At 28.3% G+C, this 25324-nt stretch overlaps 1 protein-coding gene across 1 annotated transcript; it reads left to right on the top strand.

The window, feature by feature from the left end:
- Window positions 1–3031: 3031 nt before the first annotated feature.
- LOC123296108 lies at window positions 3032–23383 on the top strand. The gene is made up of 7 exons (XM_044877569.1): window positions 3032–3174; window positions 7434–7573; window positions 17427–17582; window positions 17661–17813; window positions 18986–19155; window positions 19643–21896; window positions 22011–23383. The coding sequence occupies exons 1-7, from the start codon at window positions 3032–3034 to the stop codon at window positions 23381–23383; spliced, it is 4389 nt and encodes a 1462-aa protein (XP_044733504.1).
- Window positions 23384–25324: the final 1941 nt, after the last annotated feature.

The raw sequence follows: 25324 nt of genomic DNA, 5'->3' as shown, positions 1-25324 counted from the left end.
TAAAAAATGTTATCTACCATGGTGGATTAAAAATTAAATAAATGCACATTTTTAGTTTTTCCTAGATTTTCAAATATCGCAAAAACAGTGGGGACAAGTTAAAATTTTTAATTTTTCGGTTTAAAAATCGTGTTCATTCGGTAATTTAAAAAAATTGGATCTGGTGTTCCTTTTGCATTTAAGATATAAAAGCATATGGTGAAATTATTTCAGACAAAAGTTGCACCTACACATAAAAACTACTGAAACTAAAAACAAAGAAAATATTTTTGATATTCTATGTATTATGATTTCAGAAATATCTACATAGGAAGGTTTATTATAATTTACAATATGTTACTTACAAATTACTTTTCTTGAGAAGGAAATTTTTTAGAATTTGATATTTTCTGAAAACAAATTAATTTTAATATAGGTATTAAAAAAATTAATTACCTATTGTAAAAAAATAACTTTTAATTATGTTCCATTTGCCTTAAAAAATTGAAAAGTTTGTTCTTTTCACAATAAATGTTTGGATCAAAATAATGGAGGGTTTTAATTTTTTTACGGGTTTTTACGCGTACCATATAGACAAATAATTAACCCTCGACGAAAAAGAGTGGTGTTACAAGTTTAAAGTGTCTATCCGTGTATCTGTATGTCTGTCTGTGGCATCACTCTCCTAACGGATGGGCCAATTTATAAAAATTTATGGAGTTTGCCCCACTATAACATATAATAATACACAGTTAAAACATAAACAAATACTTAACTCGCGACGAAAAAGGGGGGTGTTACCTACAAGTTTAATAAGAGTCTATCCGTGTTTTTGTATGTCCGCCTGTGGGATCATTCTCCTAAACGGATGGACAAATTAAAAGATTTTTATTATGTTTCAAGAAAATCGGTTTAGTTTGGAGATAGTTATAAGTTAAAAACCGCATTTTTTTTAAATTTTACTTTAAGGTCCTCATGTATTCCTAGGAATCTAGGAACCTTAACATAATAATTACGAGATATTAGTTATTAGAGCCATAAAAAATTAGTCTTATAATAATATTTGTTAGATATTGCAAATTCAAAATGAGTTGAAGTTACTCGATAATCGGAAACTTGAAGTTACGATTTTGAATAATAACAAATTCATGCTTTCAATTAACAAATTCGATATTTTCAAATCGCTAATGTTAATTACTCCTGCACAAATAATTATTCTTAATTTTGATATGACCTTAATAAAATGGATAAAACCGCTATTTTGCACAAACTAACAATTTTTTTCATAGGATTTTAGGGGACAGATAGTACTTCATAAAATTATCCATTTTTGAGACTCAAAATGACTGGTCTATTATTGTTCTTTTGTGCACTAGAAATAAATAACACAAAAATTTTCAGCTTTGTACTAAGCCATTAAAAAAGAATGTGCCTCTAATATTACTATCTTAAAAAGTTTAACAACTCATAAACTCATATTAAATAAACAATAGGTTATTTTTCTTTAAGAGTAAATTTGCTAAAAATTATTTAAAAAACATAAAAATGAAAAATTATATTTGAAAACAAATGACCGTACAAATCGGTGTAAATATGCATAACAAAATATTTACCATAATTAACTGCATTTTGAACAATAGGTAATTGTAAATCAAAATAAAACCGAAATATACCTACTAATCGTAAAAAAAAACGTTTAAAAAATTAAAATTTATAATTACAAAATATGTAACACAAAACCTAGCCACAGTTGTTCGAATTCGAATAAATTTCAAACACGATGAAATTGAAAGTGTGGAAGCTTATAAGAAGCATGGTTATTGTTATTCGCATAAAAATAAAATAAAACTTAAATAAACCCTTATTGCATAATTACAATAGTGTTCGACTGAAGTGCGCTTTTCAAACGTATAAAAAGTAAATTTTTGGAATTAATCATTTATTTTTTAAGATCTCTTACTAAGCTATATCTACACAACACTGTACATGAGCCAACACGATTTTTAAGCACGGGAACCGTAAAATTTTTATTTACGCCACTATTTTAAGATTCGTGAATATCTTTTCAATTTGGTAATAAAATAAGAAGATAAATATAATAATTTTCATCCTATATTCAATCAAACGCTGTGTATGTTGTCCGGCACCGCCCGTTTTGTCGTGCAAAAGGATTATTGTTTCCTGCATATATGTAATATATATCAACGTACACCAAGTTTAATCCCAGGTTTGTAGCGCATGAAAATATTGATGATACGAACAAAATTTTGGTATACGTGTGTATAAACTCACCTTATTAGTCTATTTCCAGTTGCCCTTCTGTCCGTCTGTCTGTCAGCACGACAGCTCAAAAGCGAAAAGAGATGATATCAAGCTCAAATTTTTATGGCGTGCTCAAGATATGCAAAATAGGGATAGAACAAAAGTTTAAATGTAAAAAATGTTCGTTAAACAAAATAATATAATTTTGTTTGAAACATTTTTTCATAATCAATAATAATAATGATTCTCGAAAAACGATAAAAATTATAGAAATTCGTTTCGAAAAACTTCGAAACCTCAAATGGCGATCTTTCGGCCTCCATAATTGTGTTGATTGTTTAACCTTTTCTAATTTATTAAAAATAATGCACTGATATTCAACAATTTCTATACAGTATTTCAAACGCAGTCAATTATTTGCATTCACTTGTTGCATTTATTTTTGATTTATCTTCTTATTATAACCAGTTTCACGTTTCAGCTCCACGTTGGTGGAGTAATTAACAATTTTCCAGGTCCCACATTTAAAAGCGTGGTTTGTCAGCAATACTTTTGTTTAGTCTTGTAGGACTACATAAGGACTACGCCTACATACATTTTGGATTTGTTGGAAATCTTTCAAAAAATTAATCATTCAGCAGTCGGTATTTTTTTCTTTTGGTAACCAATAAGATTGATTTCACAACCTGTGACGAATAAAAATTAAATAATTAATATAATTAATCATTAATTTTGTCAATAAATAGTATTACATTTCTTTTAAAGAATATTATTTATTTTGAAGTTCACCATGAAGTGTTTGGTTTTAATTGTTAAATTACTAACAATTAGTGTATTAACTCAATTGTTGGCTGCCACTAAAGTGTTACCATCGAATGGTGGATTACATATCAGTATATCTGATAATGAGACTGAGCTAGATCTGGAAGGTAGGTGCAATTTGATAAAACTTAGAAAGCTTGGTTTTACGTTCGGGAGTGAATTAATTAATAAACACATTAGGAAATTTAATTTACATAAAACCCGGATAAAAAAGGAACTACTTACAGTTTTAGAAAAACTAAAATATATAAGATGATGATTTGAGAAATTGTTTTTGAGATATGGACTAATATCTTTCCTTGTCCAAGCTTCGAATAAATTGGATACCTATTAGGTTTTATTTTGTCTAAATTTCATAGGAAATTAGAGCAAAAAAAATTTTTGCACAAATCATGCAAACATTGGAAAACTGACATTGAGTAGGTATACCGATATTTCGATATTATTGTATTTGAAAAAAATTAAAACTATTTGAATTGTTAATGTACTTAACGTTTTTGATCATAAGTTCTTTTACAGTTTAAAAATATGTTTTATATTCGATTTATAATTAAAACTTTTAGAGTTTTAAAACATTTTCAAAGCAAAGGTATCAACCCATAACTTCTCTACTTGCACTTTCTCTAGACAAGTTTATACTAACAAAAACTATTATGCAGAATTTTTTCAAATTTTTAAAGAGATGGTTTTTTGAGAAATTTATAATCTTAATTTTGATTTTGAATTTGAGATTTCACTCTTGTATAACGGAATAATACCGGTATTCTAAACATAATTTCCCGAAAAGCTAGATAAAAAAAGTAAAGGAATTTTTTTTCCAAATTTATGTGAAAACAATTTATACTTAAAATTTCATAGTAGAAAGTTTTCTTCATTAGTCTACCATTGGCCATCAATACACGTGAATTTGATTAAAAAATTTAAAATTAATGCAGCGATTATGCAAATTAATCTAAAATATTTCTATAAATCATTTTTAATAAATAATAAATCATTCTTTTGCATCGATTTTACAAGGTTAAACGTAGAGGAATAATTGATAAAGCTACTATTTACTATTGGCTTGTGTTGCTCATTAATTCAAAATTTCTTTTTAAACTCGGAGCACGCTCAAGAAAACTCTGCTCGATGTCTCTTTTCGCTCTTGAGTTATCATGTTGATGGACGTATTTTATGATTACCCATATAAAAATTTTGTAAATACCATCAGTTTTTCTAAGCGTTACAAATTTGGGACTAAATTTAATATACGTTGATATATTTCATATATACAGGTTATAAAAATAAAATATAAATTATTATTATAAACAAAACCAAACTGTCTAATGGTAAATTATCCATAGTAATTCAAGAAAATCAATTTATTACGGCAGTTAAGTAATGCATTTATGCTACTTATATAAGAGTATCATAAATTTATTTATTAGTTAGTTAAAATATACCGACCGATAGTAATTACCTACAAACGAAGATTTATGGTCACTCACAGAACAAAATCCGATTGACATTGAAATACGGAAAAGAAAATAGAATTGGTGGGAACATATTCTTTGTAATAATCCTTATGAAGATATTGCTAAAAAATCTCTCGAATGGAACACTCAAAGAACACGTAGGCAAGGAAGATCGGGTAATGTGATGGCGATCTTTAGACGCTGTGACCCCAGGTCTGAAGAACAGGTCTGAGTTGGCGAAAACTAAAAGCTGCCACTTGAAACAAAATTCGGTGGGCATGCAAAGTTGAAGCACTATGCTCCTATTTATGGGAGCTCAGGAATCTAAACACAGTCAAACCTGGATTATAGAGTAATATAATAAAACTATTCTATAGGTTCAATTTCATAGACGACAACAATATTTTGATCAAGAATTTTCCTACGCACGCGATATGTCCTCGTCCACCTACACTGTAATAAACTTTCCTTCCCACACAATTGTTTATTTTTACACTAATAATATTTTAAAAAAGTCTCTTTGCAAAGAAAAATTTGGTTTGATTTCATAAAACCTATAAATGGATGAATTACATAACCGTGAGAAGTCTTGTAATTTTTCGTGAATAAGTAATTATAGAATAATTTAATACCTTTGGTACTAATTGTAATTTAAGAAGACTCTTATTGAAAGAAAATTCAAAAATGTCAATGAAAACTCACTAATTAAGATACCATAATGCAGCTCTTTTAGGATTTAGCCATTAAATGAATACTGTAGAGGCCGTATTGTTCGTGGCACGAGTTAATCAAGGTCGAGGGTTAAGACAATTGAAGTATGCCTGTATATGTTTCATATATTATTGGAATAATTCCTTTTAAACACTGCAATTATTAACTCCCCACATGCGCTTAATTGTGAAAGTAAGAATGCAAAAAAATGCGGTCCGTTGATACACACATGTGGTTGAACTTCAAAAGAGAGATTTTTTACAGCAATTTTAACAGTGAATTTTCGTTTTTAAGCAATTTGATCAATTTGAACACTGAAGAAGTTCAAAATAGAGCAAGTAGGTAACGAAGTATTCAGGTGATTTAGAAAAGTGCTTTGTTGATGAATGTATCCATCTTCCCCAACCCAAAGCTCTAAGACATAAAGAACTTGAAAAGCTCTTAAAAATATTATACTTAAAAAAAATAATGATAATAATAATAAAATATAAAAAATTAGGGCACCATTTCCTATAAAAACATAGGGCACCAAAAATTAAAACCCGGCTCTGCTCCAAATTAATCGGATATTTTGATTAAATCCTAACAATATAATGCTGATATTGTATTTTGAACCCCCTCATTTGATATTAGTGTGAACGGTAAACATTGATGTATGCCGATGTATGCTCAAATTTTTTAGTGATAACAATTACTGATAATGCGCGATAGACATCTTTTCTTATATATTGTATCTTATATGATACTGCTTGTTACTTATATGTTTAGTGTATGACATCCGCCTGGCGCTTCACTATCACATCCAAATTTTATCCAATTTTGATCAACAAAGTATGTATTCCTACTAAATTTGGGTCATACTTTTCAAATTTCATCAAAATTTACCTAACTCTAAGCTACTCCTAATCTAATATAATCCTACTAAATTTGGGTCATTCTTTTCAAATTTGTGATCAAAATAAGCCTAGGTCTAATAGGATTCAAGAATGTGAAGTCCTGGTCTCGGAATTAAACACATAAGTAATAGCTAGAAAAACACTGACATCACAGCTGAAAAGATTGACCCAAAAATAGTTGGATTCAAAAAAAATTTCAATAAGATCGAATCAAATTTGTCTGTGTTATTAAAAAAATTGAATTTTTAAACTTTATGACGTCATCAGAATCCAAAAAATTTTATTTTGCTCTATCACTTTCAAATTTTATCCAATTTTGATAAATCAAGTCTGTAATTCTACTAAATTTGGAACATTCTTTTCAAATTTTTGATCAAAATTAACCTAGCTCTAATAGGTTTTAAGAATGTGGGTCCCGGAATTAAGCACATTAGTGATAGACACAAAAAAAGTGGATTTCAAAAGAAATTCCAATAAGATCGAATCAAATTTTCCTGTGTTATCAAAAAATCAATTAGTGAGTCTGATTGATTTTAATTTTAAACGAAAACAAATTAATCAATGACTTGTTTCGAACAATATGGCAAACAAAAATATCGTTGATAAATCGAAAAATTTCCGCTATGGTGACAATCTACTCATTTTAAAATTATATCTAATTTGAATGTGTATTGATCTCGTGCAAAATGAAATTCTATTGTGGCCCTGAAATGGAGTTTTCAAGTCAAAATATTAAATTAATTAATTTAATTTGTTTAATTTATTATTGTTATTCTTCGATTTATTATTTGATACGACGGTTAGAATACACAAATCATAGTGTATAAAACTTACCTACCTATACTTAGAATCAAAAACCTACTAAAACATTGATTTTGTAATATTTCGAGTTTTAAATGAATAACGTCAAGTACTAGGAGATTTTACAAACACCATAATTTTGGTATATATATAAAAGAATTTGGAGATTACTGACATACTCTTGTTTCTGTTTTCAATTTGAATAGTTAGAAGGAAAAATCAACAACGCGCATGTGCACCAATGCCGTTTCTTAAATATAAAAATTTCGTCGCATATCAAATTTTTATTTATTGAAAAGTATAAATTTAAAAAAGAAATACTTTACTATTAAAATTAATCATATCACAAACGGTTTAACAATTTTATTTTTTTACAAATAAATTTTTGAATTCAATTCGACCATATCGAATTGTTACCAAAAAATCGAATAATTTTTTTTTGGATAATGTGCTCGCGATATATAAAACTTTTTGTGCTTTTTTTAATTGTGGAATCAATATATTGTAGTAATCGTGCACCAAATGATTGTAAAAAGAATAGTACCAGCAGTACTGTTCGTTCATCGTCACCACCAGCTAGAAAACGGAAGGTTCTTAGTGATGTGAATGCGTATTTAACTGGTGATTTAAGCGAAGAGGAACAGTTATGTGAGTATTTAAGCGTTAAATTAAACGGGTACAGGATTTTAAAAATTATATTTGCTACCCAAATTATTCAAATGGTTCTAGAGCTCTCTCAGAAAATACGAAAACTTAATTTTGTTTTAATTCATAGCTTTTAAATTTCTTAAGAAAGGAAAATATTTTAATATTTCAAGTATAGTAGCCTAAATTATTGGAACTATGTTCCTTATCGCACGTTATCGTTCTAATTTGTTTGCTGGTTGGGTGGGAATTTTGATTTTATGTTTTATCATTTAAAAAAATTCAGCTCTGAAGGTCAATCAGAAGTTAAAGATAACAGAGATAATTTAAAGAAAGTAAAATGAAACTTATATGTTATGTCATAATAAATATCCTGATCCAATATAAATGTTATCCCAGAGTTTAATTTTTGAAAAATTTTTGACGTGTTGTATACAAATCTTGTAAGGAAAAAACTTGTTTTCCGCCTTAATTCGAAGTCATGTTTCACCAGTGAATAATATTTGTTTTACAAAACAATTTACACCATCGGAAATTGCCATTTTTCCAGGAAATAGAATAAATATAGGTAATATATATGTATATAAGTATAGTGTATAGAATTAATTAATTATACCTAAATGTGTATATAAGTATATGGTAATACAATATGACTATATTTTAACTATAATAAATGCATATGATTTCTCAAAGAGCAAAAAAGATATCGAAAAAATTCAAAAGAAGAAGGTAGGCTTCCAAAAAACAGATTTCTCCTATTTTTAAATATAAATATTTCAAAAACCTTATGAATTAGAGAATTTCCGATGCCTAATTTGAATTAATCACTCCAAAAACTATATACAATATGTTCTATCGTATCAGTGTTATTGTTTGTATCAAAAAAGAAAATAAAAACTTTTTACTTACAAATTTCTAATTCATTTTAATGGCAAGGCAGGCTGTTAAATAAAATTCTATGTAATTCAGGCACATTTTTTTTTATAAATCCAAAGAGAAGTGTAGTAAGGCTTTCAATTTTATATTGATATAAATGATATAATATTTCTTGATACACTTCTTTTAAATTTTAGACGTTGGGTCACTGCATTATTATTTAAAAATGATTTCTATATTAAATTTACGCCTTTTCGAGATAAATACCATGCTGTTTTTGTGCAAAAAATATTTCCCATTTGTTCTTCCACGTCACAAATCACATCAAACTTAATTTTTAACTCCTGATGCAAAAAATTATTATTATTAGTTTAACGTGAATATCTACTATCTGCCTATCCGTGTCATTGTAGCTCTTAAACGAATGAACCGATTTTGATTTATGTAGTTTTTATTTTTTAGTTTTGTTCACTTGTGTTAGATATGTAAACATGATTAGTGAACTACATTCTTGACTTCGCAGTGCTTATTTTGTTTAGAAGTTTAATGAAAAATGAGATTAATCCATTTTTTAATAAAAAAAATGGGTCTGTTTAGAAACAGAAATTCTTAATTTATTTTTAAAAATGTGAAAACACACAATTGACTGAGTTAATTTTAGACTTATGAACACCTATACCAAAATTATGTTCGTATCATCAATATTTTTAAGCATTACAAACTTGGCACTAAACTTATTATACCTTGATAGATATATTTCAAGTATGCATGGTATAAAAATGAATTCAGCGTTGTTTTTAACTCGAAGAGGAGTTCCTTTACATGAAATTATTTTAAAGTAAGGGAACCACGATCCATTTTTTTTTATAAATTAAATAAGTTCAACTTTTATCTCATCACCTTCTACCTAATTAATTTGAAAATTCAAAATAAAGTATTTTGATTAGTATTATTACTAGTATTTCATTAGTTTTTCCAACAGTATCAACCGAATCAACTATCAACTTTTATTATGTTTTTTATTTATATTTTTTAATTATTCTAAATGTCCCTGGTTTTTATGGAGTAATTATAATTTTTTCATGTAAAGAATATTACAATTAAAATTGAGGTATTTTTGTTTTTAATCTAAGTAATCTACTTTATTTCTTGAAGATACTCTTGAAAGCATTAATTTAGGTTGATCGGACACTACACTTCAATTTTACTCTTTAATGTTGATCGGACAATGCACTTCAATTTTAGAGTACAATCTCAATTTTTTTGAACATTCATCGTATTTAAGTAATTTTTTTTTTGACTCTGCCCGTTTGGATGGACGGAAATTTTTGTGAACTTTTTACCTTTTTAATTAAGATATTTACAAAATTCTTCGCCAGACGAAATTAGATTAAAATTAGAAGTTTTAAACTTTTTAATCTATAGATGTTCGCTTAACCTTAATTGCTTAATATGTGAATTTCAGCTTCCGTTTTAACATACACTGATTGATTCACATATACCGATACTTAGTTGACTTAGATACCGGTTAAAATCGATATACAAGGGCTGGCATCGCGAAGCAATTTCTTCATCATGTTGTTTTCTCGCAAAATCAAAAAACACATACCCAATCGCTAAACGAATTCAATTTTTTGGGTCTATACACCAAGTCAAATTCTGAAACAATTTTTTTGTGATTTTCTCAATTTTTCAAAGGAGTGGGTAGCCCTGAAAAAAATTGTAAAAAATCAGAAAAACTTGTTGATACCCGATTTGGATAAAAATTATAATCTGAGCAAATTTTGACCCTAACAATTTAAAAATCGGGTACCTTTGACGATAGGGCGAGTAGCCTCTGATATTTCGATTCAAATCATACACATGGGATGATTTCTTTAGTCAAAAACATGTCGTAAAATTCAACCAGATTTTCACAAAAAGCAAAATTAACCAGATTTTTTTATCTTTGGATCATTTAAGGTAATAAAGCTCCAAAAACAGCTTTTTTACGGATAAGATGAGTATTTTATTTATTTTATTTTATCGAGAATCTTAAGAATCGTCTCGGAAAGAAGAAGCTGTTAGTACCAGATTTTAGGCAATATATTACAAGAAGTGAAACAAAACCTTCTTAATTTGGTGAATTTTTATGGTTTAATTACTGACTCTCCACTGAAATCCTATAAAATTAAAATATGTGAGAGGTAAGGTTTCATTTGATTTTTAAAATGACCGATCTACTACCAATTTTCTAATTTGTGTGTAGGTATGCAAAAAATAAAATCTTATCAAAATTGGATTTTTGTGAACTGGAACACAATTAAAATTAATGGATAACGTTTACGGAATTTTTCTGAATTTCAATTTAAGTTAATTATCTAATTAAGTTATATAAACTAATATTTTCAATTTTTAATTTTAATTATTTTCAATTTTATTTAGTTACTTTTATATAACTTGTTTAAAATTTTTTAATATCTTTTATAATCAATCGTGACATTCACTTGGTTTCAAAAATTTGACAACATAATTAGAAGACATTATTATTCAGCTCGAAAAATTCGTTGGAATTCTGATTTAAATTAATTGTTGGTATTTCTTAAAATAACAGTTGTTGTAAAAATTGTACAAATTTTTTTGATAGGTAATAGATTTTTTTAATTATTTGTAAAAATGAAAATTGAATCCACCGCGCTTGTTTATTTATACACACTATAAATGTCTTATAAAAAAAGATAAGAAGTACACAACGGAAAAATTGTTTGCGAAATAGTATTTATTTTAGGGCGAGACGAATTGTTAAAAATTTTTATTGTAATTTGTCTTAAATGTTTTGTTTTGTTTTTTTTTTAAACCAATTGAAAAAATTTCAGAATTTTTGTTTTAAAAGTATTATTCAGTCAACATTTCGCCCAAGATAGATTGAAGTATATTTTTTGCCTTTCACATGCAGTATGATGAAACTGCATCTAACAAAATTCAAGTGAAGATAATTTGGATTATGTAATGGTTAAAAATTACCATAATAAATACGACAGTATTCATTTATAATGGTGTTTAAATTTAAAAAAAATCTATATAGTAGGAGAAGCGTTAGCTAAACGAACTTCCTCAGAGATTGTAAAATAACACATTTTTCTAAAAATAGAATACTTTTTAAGAATTTTTATTTCAAAAACAAAGCGTCTAAAGAAAAAATCACAAGAGTACTTTTTTGCTCAAAATTGATTAAAAAATACAAAAATATTTTTTATTTTGAAAAAATTCAAAATTTTGTACTTTGCAGAACCGCCCCCACCATTCTCATTAACGAACTTGACCTTTCAAATACCAAAACCATTCTTTATAACAAATTTTATTCAAATCGGACTTAAATTGCAGAGAGTTTACAGATACATTAACGTATATAGGTACATAGTAGATAGGATCGATGAACATTTGAAGAAATTTTTCCAAAATTTCACCATCAGTACAAAAGCAATAACTCCACTTCCTTCGGTAATTCGCTAATAAACACGGGGTAGATTATAAAATACATAGGAACTAAATATCTTTTAAAATAATATCTATTTAAAAAATTTCATTTTTCGGTTTTTTACATATAATTTTTCAATTAATATGCGTGTATGCTAAAATCGAGTGTATTCCCGCTCTAGATTTTTATAACATTCTGTGTTTTCTCTGAGAAAATTTATACAGTTCACATAATCGAATTTTTAAATTTTTCCAAAATATTAAAAAATCAATCAATGGCAATGGACTATTAAAAATTTGGCTATAAAACTTTCTACTCTGATATGGTCATCACCGATGATATTACATTTTTATGCATAAAATTTTTATTCATTTCTGAAGGTTTACTAAAAATGTTTTTAAGTTAAATAAATTGATTACAAGCGTGTCCTAATACTAATAAAATAGGGTTCCACAGCTATCAGTATATCTTTATATGAATATAATTTTTTTTATGTCGGATCGATTACATTAACTTCCTTATTTTGGAAAATTAAAATAAGTTTAATAAATAATAGGTATAGATGTACTACATAATATTGTAAGACTGAATTACTGTCTAGGTCATAAGCTTGAAATAAATTTTATACCTTTATTTTAATTACATAATTATGTTTTAATACATAATTGAAGATATCAATAAAATTGCAATAAATTTATTAACATAACAAAAATCTGATTTGTAGACTACACAGAGTCAATAGTGTTATATTCATGCTCCTCTTGGCGTAACCACTCAAATTACTATTTACTACATAGAAGTTTTATGTCTAATTATTTAATATTTTTTTACATCTATAATTATGTAATACTTACAACATCGAAATATTTATTTTAATTTAAAAGTAATCGTAATAACTTAATCATAATAATAAAGGGTGGTATTCAAGAAGGGCTATAGATCCAGAATTCTAGATCTGGATCTTTATGGATATGAAGATATCAATAAAATTGCAATAAATTTATTAACATTAAAAAAATCCGATTTGTAGACTACACAGAGTCATTAGTGTTATATCCATGCTACTCCTGGCGTAACCACTCAAATTACTGCGTTATAGATATAAATATAGATTATGGCGATCCTTAAACATTTTTTAGTAGGGAAAGTCTCGAAAATTCGCTTTTGCTCTTCAAAGTAAGAGAAAGGCAACAACTGATAAATATGCATTTCTTTTATTCTAATAAGATGAGACACAAATAGAAAAGTCATTAAAAATTGCGACATTAATGTGCAATATATTCAATTTGAATCGTAACAGAGCTAAGACACTTTTCGTGATATAAACTTTTCGAGTTGATGAAACAAAACTCAAGAATAGGATTATAAATAATTTTTCCTAAATAAAGCAGTTTTGGGCTAATCCGAGGACCAGGAAAAAACGCTTTCGATATAATTTTAAATATTGTAAAAAATCAATATAGTCTATTTCCACTACTAGTGGGTTTACCCTAATAGGCAATAGAAAATGGAATAAAAAATCTTTATTTCTGAAATTACGTTCAAGGCCCTTGCAGTAATAATAGCTACTATTTTTACTTCTAAGACCTTAGAATGAAGATAAAAATAAAATATTTTATTCTTAAAACAATAGATGGTTATTAATTTTGGCATTATACAAAACTAGACGGCAAATTTGGTATTTGTATAACAAAATAATTGTAAAATCGATTTATAATGAATTGTTTAATTGTAAAACAGAATATTTACGATATCAACAACCAATAATAAATTTTTTTGTGCTAGTATAATTAAAAAACTTGGAGACAGCGGAGCTTCACCACCAAGGTCATATTTCTGCTTTCTAAGTAGACAATATCAAAAGGTATTTCCTAAAGTTAACGGGGGAGGGGTTGGGGTGTTGTAAACACTCATAAAGGGTACTTCCACAAGCTCAATTTCAAAGGTTTTGAAAAGTTTTAAAAACCACGAAAATTCGTAATATTTCGACATAAAAGAGTAAGAAGGCACATCCTTGATACTAAATCAATTCAATCCTCTAACTCAATTAGCTGAAATTAACTGCCGCTTGAACATCGATCCACCTTGTTAACAATCTTACACACCGCATTGCAGCTTTTTTGAACTAAAAGGGGTCGCTGGAGATGTAATCCCAAACTTTCAATTAAACTCCCAAAAGTAGCAGAAAACACCTGAAATATTAATCTAGGGGTTATAAAAGGGATTTATTAAAAAAACTACCTATCTCCGTTACGTTCAACATAGTGTAGCCAGCCGTCAGTCGAAGTGTTTCTCCGTTAATAATTAGGTACTTTAGAAAAAGCACCAAAAGTATGTTTTTATTTAATTTTCGAAAAATACATACACTTCTATCAAATTTCCTCTAATTTCTAAGCATATATCCCATCCCAAAATATTATCCTTGAGTATGAGAAAATTAATTTTTTAAATTTTCCATGTGAATAAAAGGCTCTAGAGTTACAAAATTATTAATCATCATAAGAATTCATTTTCGTTGATTATTTTGAATTTAAATTGAAAAAAATAATTTTTGAATACAATTTTTTTTAAATTGTTTTGATATTAAAGTATATCTTGATTGATATTTTTTAAAGATGATAATCTAATTAAAATGTAATAAGATTCGAATATGAAGGTAAACAAGATGCGCATACCGTGTGTGAAAAGTTATACATTTATAAGATTAATCAGACGAATTTATTAATTTTGTAAAAAAAATTATTTGTAATATTTGTTCTTTAAGCATGTCCAAATTTAAACAGACTGTATATGAAAGGAATTTTTGCCCGCAATATCACTGAGCCAAGTTTGAATTGATAAGTTTTAGTATTTGAAAATCAAATTACAAGTCCAAGCAGAGTTTACTTCAAATAAAAATACTTTTTAAGAAACTTTTTAAATAAGGATTTATTGTATTAAAAAGTAAGAAATAATTTTTCCTATGGCTCAATTTAAAATATCAAGGATAATTCGGACCACCTCAAGCTTTTACGTTAATAATTAAATTTTATAAATGCGATTGAATTACACACACATGAAGCTGAGAACTGTCCAGGTAAACTGTCCACCTATTATAGCTCATATTTCAAAAATGTTTTTGATAATCAATATTTAAAATAAAATACTACATACAACTTTTAATGAAATTAATTAAGTACAATAAGAACAAACGGTGGTGTAAATAGCCCATTAAGGTCAGACTAATAACATAGACTAATACATCAAAATATTTTTCTTTAAGGTGCTTAAAATTGACAAATAACGATGCCTTCTGATTAAACCAAACTTTGTTGGCCAAAAAAACAAAGCGTTGGTAAACAAACCAAAGATTTGTAAATATGACGCTAACCAAATTATTTTTTATTTAAAAATGATATTAGATAAATAAATTGTTTTGTTTAACGACAAAAAGTGTGAGTTGGTGTTGAAAAAAAAGGCTTTTAACACGCTTTTATTAGCTAAATACGTATGTTAGTATGTATGTATGTAACGGAAACTTTGCACATGATTTTGACCACCTTCAAAACGTCGGGTTAACTCGAAATTTGGCATACTTATCAAGGACCGATGACAATACAATAATTTAATAAGTAATACAATTATTTGATTATCCTCATCAGGAGTTTCATAATTAACGATTACTATATCTGAATATATATACATTTACTTGCGCTCCCACCATATTTATACTGAATTTTTGAGAAATAAATAATAGTCAAAGGAAAAAACACAAAATAAATAATAGTTTAAAACACTAAAAAACACGCTTTTGTAACTAGCTGAACTAAAAGGTAGAAAATAATTTCTTTAAATTAAAAAAAAAAAAAAAAACATTATATCGTAAAAAGCGTTTTGTGCTAAATTTCAATTATTGTAAAAATTTTATAGTCAAAACGTAAACATATATTCTTTTTAATTTTATCATAATTTTTATTTTTGAAATGCAATAACTTTCCATCAAAAAGTTAAAATTTATCTTCAATTGAAAATATATTTAATAAATAACTAATTTTTATTCATTATAATAGTTTATTTTATATCTTCAATTAATTATATTATTTGAGAATAATAAAAAACGAAATTATTAATCTAATTTTATCATTTTGTAATCATTTTCATTAATAATTCAATACAAAATGAAATTATCAAAATAAATAAAAAATCATATACATTGTTCGAACAAATTTTTTTAAATCATTAATTATTAATTTTAATTGAAATATAATTTAAACAAATTTTAAGCATGGTTACCTGTTTTCTTAAATTACATAGTAGGTGTGTAATTTGTAAGAATTTTTCAAATTTTGATTTATAGGTGATTGAATCGAAATGATAAGTGTAATTTGATTAATAGTTAATTAAATTGGATTTTTTCTTCTTCTTTTGAAGGAAACCTTTGTAAAAGCAACGTTATAAATGCACGGGACCGAAAATATTATATTTTCGTATTAATTAGTTTTTGATCGAAAGTATGTTGCCGTTTCTCTTGCATATTGAGCTTGGTCACGGAATACTTGGTATTGCACTTTGATTTTACTCTTACACATTATGCATGACCAAACAAGACTTGCAAGTTCATAGATAGTCAACAATACATAATAGATATTTGGTGGAAGCGTCGTGAAATATAAGGTAACGTGCGATGTCATGAGAAGCCCGTTGTGTTTTTTTGGCCGACAAAAAACAAGGAGATTATCAATGCGATGTTTTTTTTATTTTGTAACATCATGGTGTGTTACATGATATATATTCCCTAATTGTGAACCGTTTTCTATTGATTTATTTCTATAATTTTGATGACTTTGTCATTAAGAGAGTAGAATCCTTAAATTACTAAAAAATAAAAAATAAAAATAAAACTTTTTGATGGCAACTTTTGATAGACAAACTTACAGAAAACTATGCGTTCATGACCTTTCAATGACGATAGTTTTTATACCATGTATATGAAAAATACATAGTATATTAAGTTTAGTCCCAAGTTTGTAACGCTTAAAAATATTGATACTATGAACAAAATTTTGGTATAGGTGTTCATAAAATCACCTAATTAGTCCATTTCCGGTTGTCTGTCTGTCCGTCTGTCATCACGATTACTCAATATATATCGTTATAATTTAAACGGTGGAAGTGACGATTAGTTATATTATTTATTATAATTTTTAAATACAATCAACTACTCAAATCATATTTATACAAACTCAAATATTGATAGAGTTAAATCAAAACAAAGTGGTACCGAGCAAGAGAGAGTGTATGATGTATATGTATGTGCACTCGTATCTATACTCTCTCTTGTTCAGTGCCACTTAGTTTTGATAGAACTCTACTTTCAATCGTTATGTTTCGAGGTAAACGTGAATGAGAATTATTGCAGTAAGCTAGATATATATTTCAAAATAAACTCAACCATAGATTCGATTTTCAGCCCGTTTTTCGCCTATCTGTAAAGTATTTCTTAACATATTTTATTAACGGCAATCTAATTTTTTTTCTTTACAGTGGATCCGTGGGCGTTTTTTAAGAATTATGAACTGGGAGAGTTTGCAGAAGGTGATTTACGAATTTCTTCAGAAGTAGGTAATAGAAGAACATTTTTAAAGAAAGCGAAATTTTGGAAAGAAGGAATTGTACCATTTTTTGTTAACGAAATAATAAGTAAGTATTTCCAGAAGTTTTTCTTGTTTTGTGTAGTATTTCCAAAAATTTCCTTATATAATATATTTACTTTTGCAGAGAACGACAATCATGCATTAACAGTCTTATTAAACGCAATGAGAACTATTTCAATTGCAACGAGTAATTGTGTTCAATTTATTCCAATTGATATAAATCAAATTCGAACGTATCCTCAGTTACCATTCTTAAATATTACTGGCGATGAACAAGGTATGTTTGAAATTTTTAACTTTTCAATACAAAAACTCAAAGAAAATTATAATTTATGTCTCAGGGGATTTTCTAAAATAAACTTGGATGGCAAAGGTGGCAAGTCACAGAAAAAAAATCACAGAAAATTCTTTTTCATTATCTTGAATCTATGCTAAAACGATTGTTTTATTATAAGTAAAGACCGTAAATCTAGGGAATGGTGATAAGAGAATTTACCCTCTCTTAAAAGTAAAACCATTTAAAGGAATACTTCAAAATTTAGCGAAAGAACAGTAAAATTTTTTTGTCTGTGATTTTGATAAAAATAAAAGTAATTTTTACTCAAAAAATTCAAAAATAAGATCCCTTTGACGATTCGATGATTGAATTCTGAGATATCGACTAAAATCTACAGTCGATAACTCAGCAACTTGTTCAGTAGCAAAATCAATAGGATTTTCGTATTTATGGATTAAGGTAAAATAAACTCCAAATATTTAAATTTAGCATATTTGAAGATTAGATTTAAAAACATTCCAGAATCTTCAGTTTCTCTAGAATCGGTTTAAAATAAAAGCCTTTCGTACAGGATTTTAGGCGATATTTCATATTCTACTCATTCAATTCTTAAATACGAAACGATTGATTGATGAATTTTATATTTTTTGGATCACAATTATTCTATACACTAAGTCTTATTAAATTCCGAAACAAAATTTCCTGAATTCCGAAACGATTTTCTCAACTTTTTTTACCTCAGAGTTTAAGAAAATTGGAAAAAATTGGTAGAGTAATTTTGATCCAAAAAAACATAAAAATTGGGTGCTTTTGACGATTGGGCGAGTGATTTATGAAATATCCGCAAAAATCGTATACGAGGAGTAATAATCCTGTTAAACGAAAACTATTCACTCAAGCGTTAATTGAACCCAAATTTTGTATTTTTAGGGTCAAAGTTACCCAATCACCTAGTCCGAAAAAAAATATTTCTCGATTTTTTGTGGCCCCTTTCAAATAATGCAGAAAATCGGGAAAATTATTTTATACAAAGACTTTGTAGAAAAATCGGGTCCATTTGACATCGTTTACAAACGGACCTTACCCCGAAGTAATTTCAGTCAATATTTCAGAAACTTATCATTCATTAAATGACAACTTTACACTTTTCAATTGTATTCACTTTTTTCCAGGATGTTTTTCTGATATTGGTCAATCGAATTACGAGAATATACAATCCCAAATCAACTTAAATATAAATCAATGCTTTCTATTACCGGGAAATAGTTTGCATGAGCTACTACATATTTTAGGACAAACACATGAACATATGCGTCCCGATCGTGATCAGTATATACGCATTGTATGGGATAATGTGGCACCAGGATCACAATCAAATTTTGAAATATTAGATTTTTCTGAAGTTGAAAATTTTAATCTACCGTATGATTATGAAAGTGTCACGCATTATTCGAGAACAGCGTTTACAGTTGATCCAGCATTAGCTACGATTGTCCCATTGGTAAGTAGCAAGAATAGAGATTAAGTTTGAATTGAAATCTTAAACAAACCTTACTATAATATTATAAATGCGAAAGTAAATCTGTCTTTATATCTGTCTGTCTGTATGTTACGCAAAAACGCCTAAACAACTAAACCGATTTAAATGAAATTTAGTACATAGTCTAGAGTCTCATTTTTTTAAGAAAAGGCAAAAATCTCATTTCAATATAAAACATCAAATAATAAGAAGCATCTATTGAAGGGAAAATATGTCATTAGTTATGGAGCTCTGCTGCTCATAAGTTTTTTATTATTTATTACAGCTTTGTTTGTTTTGTATCTTGCAGAATAAAACCAGCACAATTGGACAGCGCACACATCTATCGGAAATCGATAAAAAGAAATTAAATATCCAATATGCTTGCCCAAAAAATAGAAAACGGTTTAAATTCGTTGATATTCTCGAATTATACAATATAACAGCAGATAATGCAACTATTAATCATACACACGAAGTAAATATCTTGAATACTTTACCGGAGCAAAACAAATCGCACACAATTTCTCCTCAACAGTTAGGGCAGTCTAATACCCACTTAGGTGTTCCTAAATATACAAACAAATCTCCGCATACTATGATATTCACGACGACTCCAACAACCCAATTATCATATGCAACACCTACAAATTACGAACCCTTTTTCGGAAACTTAATTGAAAAATTGAGTAAAAAACCTTATACTTCAATCACCATAAATGGAATTCCATACAACCCAAACTTCGACCTAAACCCAAACCGTCAAACAATGATCCCAAGTAATAATAAATACATATATCCGTCATATCCATCAAGTTATAATCCTTATCGAAATGAATTTAGCCCGGAGAATAATCCTTCCAGTAATTTAATGAAATACTTTAATTCTTTATTAAATCAACAACCTTTCGGAAATAATCCATATAGTCCGTATAGCAACGTTCCAATCAGTTCTTACCAAATACCCCGATACAATCCTACACCTAATTTCAATTACATTTCATCTACTTATGAACCGATAACGACTTCTTATGAATCCTTATTTTACAAATCACCGATGATCAATTACATTCAACCTAAACCTTCCATCCAATCTTATCTAAATTCTTATAAACCGACATATTCCATTCAACCTAAACCAAATCCTTATTATCCATCTCATTTCAATTACAATCCCCAAAAAAAGAATCCTTATGAATTATTATATCTGAATCCATCTTCCAATCATTTACCATACAATTATGCTCCATTCGACGAACCAACAAAGAATAATGATAAACGTCCAAATTACGAGACAGTGCTTACTAAATTGACCACTTTAAAACCTGTTCCAACTACTCCTGAAACAAATGTTAGAACCAAACTACAATTTAATCAACACTCCCCATGTAATATCACTTCAGAATCTAGAAAGATGTATTCTTCAAGGAGTTCCTTGAAACCCAATACTTTTCTGAATCCAATTACAACCCTTTTACGATTAATTAATCCTGTTTTAAATAATGCTAAAAATATCATGGCTTTCGAATTAAGACCGCCAATTTTGAATCGCATTTCTTATATTTATAATCAAGAAATTGAGAATGGTAATACTCCACCGAATAAAGAAAAGACTGATAAAAATAGTCCATTGGATGAACCAGAAGTTCCTAAAGATCTTTCTAATGAACAAATGACTCCACTGAACGCGATTTTTTCACATTCATCATATTATCCCAATGAATATCCTTCAACGTACGAAAATCGTCGGAACGATATTATTATGGAACCTTCTGAATACAAAGGTCATAACTGGAATAGAGTTCCAAATCGACAAATTAATCACCCACTTGTGAATGGAATTAATTATCTTACGAGATTTATTAATAACGAATATCCTGCATTGCAATCTGATGATGCTTCATTTGAAACAAATGAAAACACTTATCCTGTTCAAAATAATCATGGACAAAATAATCCTATTAAATATATTAAAATTGAATCTCCAACAACTAAAACTCCTGAAAACGACAATGAAAAAAATCCATTGGGACCAAAATTGCCTGATATAATTAAAATGATCAGATATAAAAATATAAATATAAAAGACACAGAAACTAAAGATGGTTCTAAAATATTGCCTTGGAAAATTAAATCACCTAGTTTAGAGAGAATTCCAATGATTATAAAGTGGAATGGAAATGGAAACATTCATCGTATCAGCTATATTAAAAATAGACTTCCTCCACCTAAACAAAATCCTGAAGGAGGGAATCATTTGAAACTCAATTCACCTAATTGGGGAAGAATTTCTAATGAAAATAAACATTCTCCATTGAATAATTATTTTAACCAGTTTCCTAGAAATGAATATCCAGAAGAATTGACGGCGACTGATCCATCTAATATTCCATTGTATTTGAAAGCACTCATAAGTCATGTATATCCCGAAACGGGAAAGAACACTCAATACATTGGAAATCTTCCTTATGATTCGTTAGCATTAAAATCACCTGATTTAAGTAAGGAACATCCATCAGAGCCGCGTGAAATAGACAAAGACATAAATGAAATTATTAAATACGGTTATCCTTCAACGAACAGAAATATTAATAATATTATAAAAATATATAAAATTATTAAAAATGGTAATCCTTCAACGGACAAAGACATTAATGACATTATAAAAATGTATAAAGTTATTAATAATGGCTATCCTTCACCGAAAAAAGATATGGATGACATTATAAAAATGTACCAAATTATAAAAAATGTTTATCCTTCACCAAATAGAGATATTGATGAAATCACAAAAGTGTATAAAATCCTCCATAGCGGGTATCCATCGCAGAATAGAAACGACAAGGACAATGGACAGAATCCTGATCAAACAGGACTTTTACAAAGAGTCAATTACAAGTTTATTTCACCAAATAGTCCTAAAACATCTAACAAAACAAGTAGTGGCCCTATCAGTTATAATTCACAGTCTTCAACAGGTGGAGTAATAATGAATCCAAACGAATACACGAGGCCTAAATTAAATAAGGTCCCATTAGAATTAAATCCAAACAATGAATTTCCTGCAACGGAATATTTTATTAAATACTTTAAAATGAATCCGCAAGTATCCAAATCGCCTGGATTAAAATTTACCAACACTCAATATCATCCAAACGTTGAAGCCATGAGACCTTCAACCAATACTAATGACCTTAAAACGAATCCTGAAAGTGGTTTAACCCCAGAAAAGTTGACGGAAATTATTAAAATTTTAGGTCCTTCAATAAATAATAATGGAATTCCAACAAATATTCCCGAAAATTACGAACGATTTCTTGAAATTTTAAACCCTTCAATATTAAAAGAGCTTTTATCTTCTAATCAAACCAATATCGAATCGAATGACAAAAATCCACCTCCTTCAACGGAGAATGATCGTAATATTTCAAATAATCCTCCTAAATCAAAAGCAACTCCTTTAACTATTACACAAGGTAACATGTCTGTTTTTAAAACTGTGTATCATTCAAATAATATGAGAAAATATCCTGCAAGTGAAATATCCTTCAATAATGGCAACAACTTCGCCCAACCATCCATTGAGTTAATACGAAACAAACCAATCAGTAAATCTGAAAGTCCTTTGAAAATGAATAATGATTTTATAGAAAAACCTTATAAATCACCAATTATTTATCAAAACACAGAAAATTTAAATCCTTTATCGAATCGCAATAATCAAAACAATCCTTCGTTACCTCATTATTTTATAATTCCATCCGATCATAATCCAACTCTTCATAGACCATATAGTACTCTAAAATTCATACTGAATCCACAAAAAATCAATGACGATATGAATCCTAATCAAGAAGTTCATTCGAACAATGACGATAAAAATCCTAATCAAGAACAATCGCAACGTGTCTCACCTTTATTGAAAAATGTACAACGTCCTCTGCCTAGATCGAATTGGTTGGAATACTTTATTACATTGTGCAACAAAAACAAGAAAGAAAGAAATGATTTATATGTACCAAATTCACCTAAATACGAACAAACTTTGTGAAGAAGAATTGGTGATGCGTAATCTTTACAGTGTAATTATATGAACAGTGACTCAAAGTGTGAAATATAAAAGAAATTTAGTGTCAAAACAAACGTGATTATTAGTTTTACATATTTTTGCGTGGTAAATAAGCTCCTGAGTCAATGGGATAGAGGAGGAGGAGGGATATTTTCGAGATAAAGGGTGGGGTAAAACTTGAGGAAAATTTCTGCCCCTTACTAAATAAGCGCCCTAATGATCGCACAAACGTTACAGACTGAGCAGACAATTCCCCCCGCTCTCTCCTCCCAAACGTCCGAAAAGTGGTAACATGGTTTGATTGATAGTGGTCGGGAAGGCAAAGGGGATATGTCTGCTGGCATTACGAAACTTTTTTCAATTCTAACTCATTTTATTTTTACTCCCCCTCTATCTTGAAAATGGCCGCTCTGTCATATATGTCCTATGAGGTAAAATGCTCCACATCGACTCTAGCGCCTATTTACCACGCGACAGAAAGTTAACGTTCTTGGATTTTCTAACGCCCCATATCCTAGAATGTTGAACTTAAATACACGTAAAATATGTAAAAACAATACCTGTACTTGTTTTAGAAGCGATTAGAATGGATTTCTATAAATTGATTTGACATGGAAATGCATTTTATAAGAAATTAAATTATATGACCTAATATTATTTTATCGTATTTAAAACGCATGTGTGGGTATTCGTCAAAAAATTTATTTAACTATTTTTTAATTCGTCGACATTTAGTTTAATTTATTTATAAACATTTTTTTTATAGAAACAAATAAATAATTTGGTTAGAATAATTTATTTAAAAAAAAGGATAGCCAGTCATGGTGACTGTCGCCGGAAGTGAAAACTAAAACTTTGGAATAGGTGGCTTTCGGCCTTTGGCCTGGTTGAAGCCTTCGACAGTGGAGCTCGTTACACTCGCATATAGCTCTAATAAATACCTATTCACAATATCTGAATAATAATAAATAATTCGTAAATACTATTTAAATAGCCGTTCACAATTCTAGATAAATATGGTGGGAGCGCAAATAAATACATTTTAATAGTAACGATGTAATGTAATATATTATTTACATGCGTTTCCCCCATTTATTTCATGGGTATTCATTTTTTGGTTCGGAACCCTCAAAAACATTATGTAGTGGACCGAATTGTGAATCTAAACAATCCTCGCATCCACTTGAACACACACAATAAATTTCATCAAAATCAGTCCTACCGTTTAAGAGGAGTTCAATTACAAACATCGATGAGGCGACTTCCATAATTTTTGTGCCAAAAGTTTTCACTTCAAAAATTTTTTTAACTACCAATAATATTTATATTATTAGATAATAAAAATGATTTCATCATTTTTCCGCATTGGCGATAGTTTTTTAAATGTGCGACTATTGTTCCTTGGGAAGTTGGTTAAATGTAGTCTCCAATTTAAGGTCAATTTCTAGCCAAAGCCAAAGCCGATTAATCAGCTATCGCTACAACCTACGGCCGAAGTCGAACTTAAAGACGCAGGCTTAAAAGCTTTAAAACATTTTGTTCATGATTGGCTACAATCTACAGTTAATAATATAAATGATTTTATGCATAATATTGATTGGTAATTTATCTCTGCAGAATTTGATCTAGAGATGATTAATTAATAAAAATTACCAATTTATTTGCAAAACCACCATCGGCGAAACCTTCGACTTCGGTCGGATTTTAGGACGCTAGTTAGATGAAACAGAATGTAAATTATTATACTTTTATACGCGGAAAATAATATTTCTAAATAAATTACAGATTCATTCCTTTTCAAGTTACAAGTTAAGTTTGTAATATTTCTATTAAAATTCGACAATCAATAACACACCTAAAATAAAATTGTGATATTCTGGACAATATTTTTAACAAATGAAATTATTAAATAAATATATTTTT

The sequence above is a fragment of the Chrysoperla carnea genome, chromosome 3 (genome assembly GCF_905475395.1).
Source record: "Chrysoperla carnea chromosome 3, inChrCarn1.1, whole genome shotgun sequence".
NCBI lineage: Eukaryota > Metazoa > Arthropoda > Insecta > Neuroptera > Chrysopidae > Chrysoperla > Chrysoperla carnea.
The sequence above is the reverse complement of the archived record's forward strand: the minus strand, read 5'-3'. Positions and strand labels throughout refer to the sequence as shown.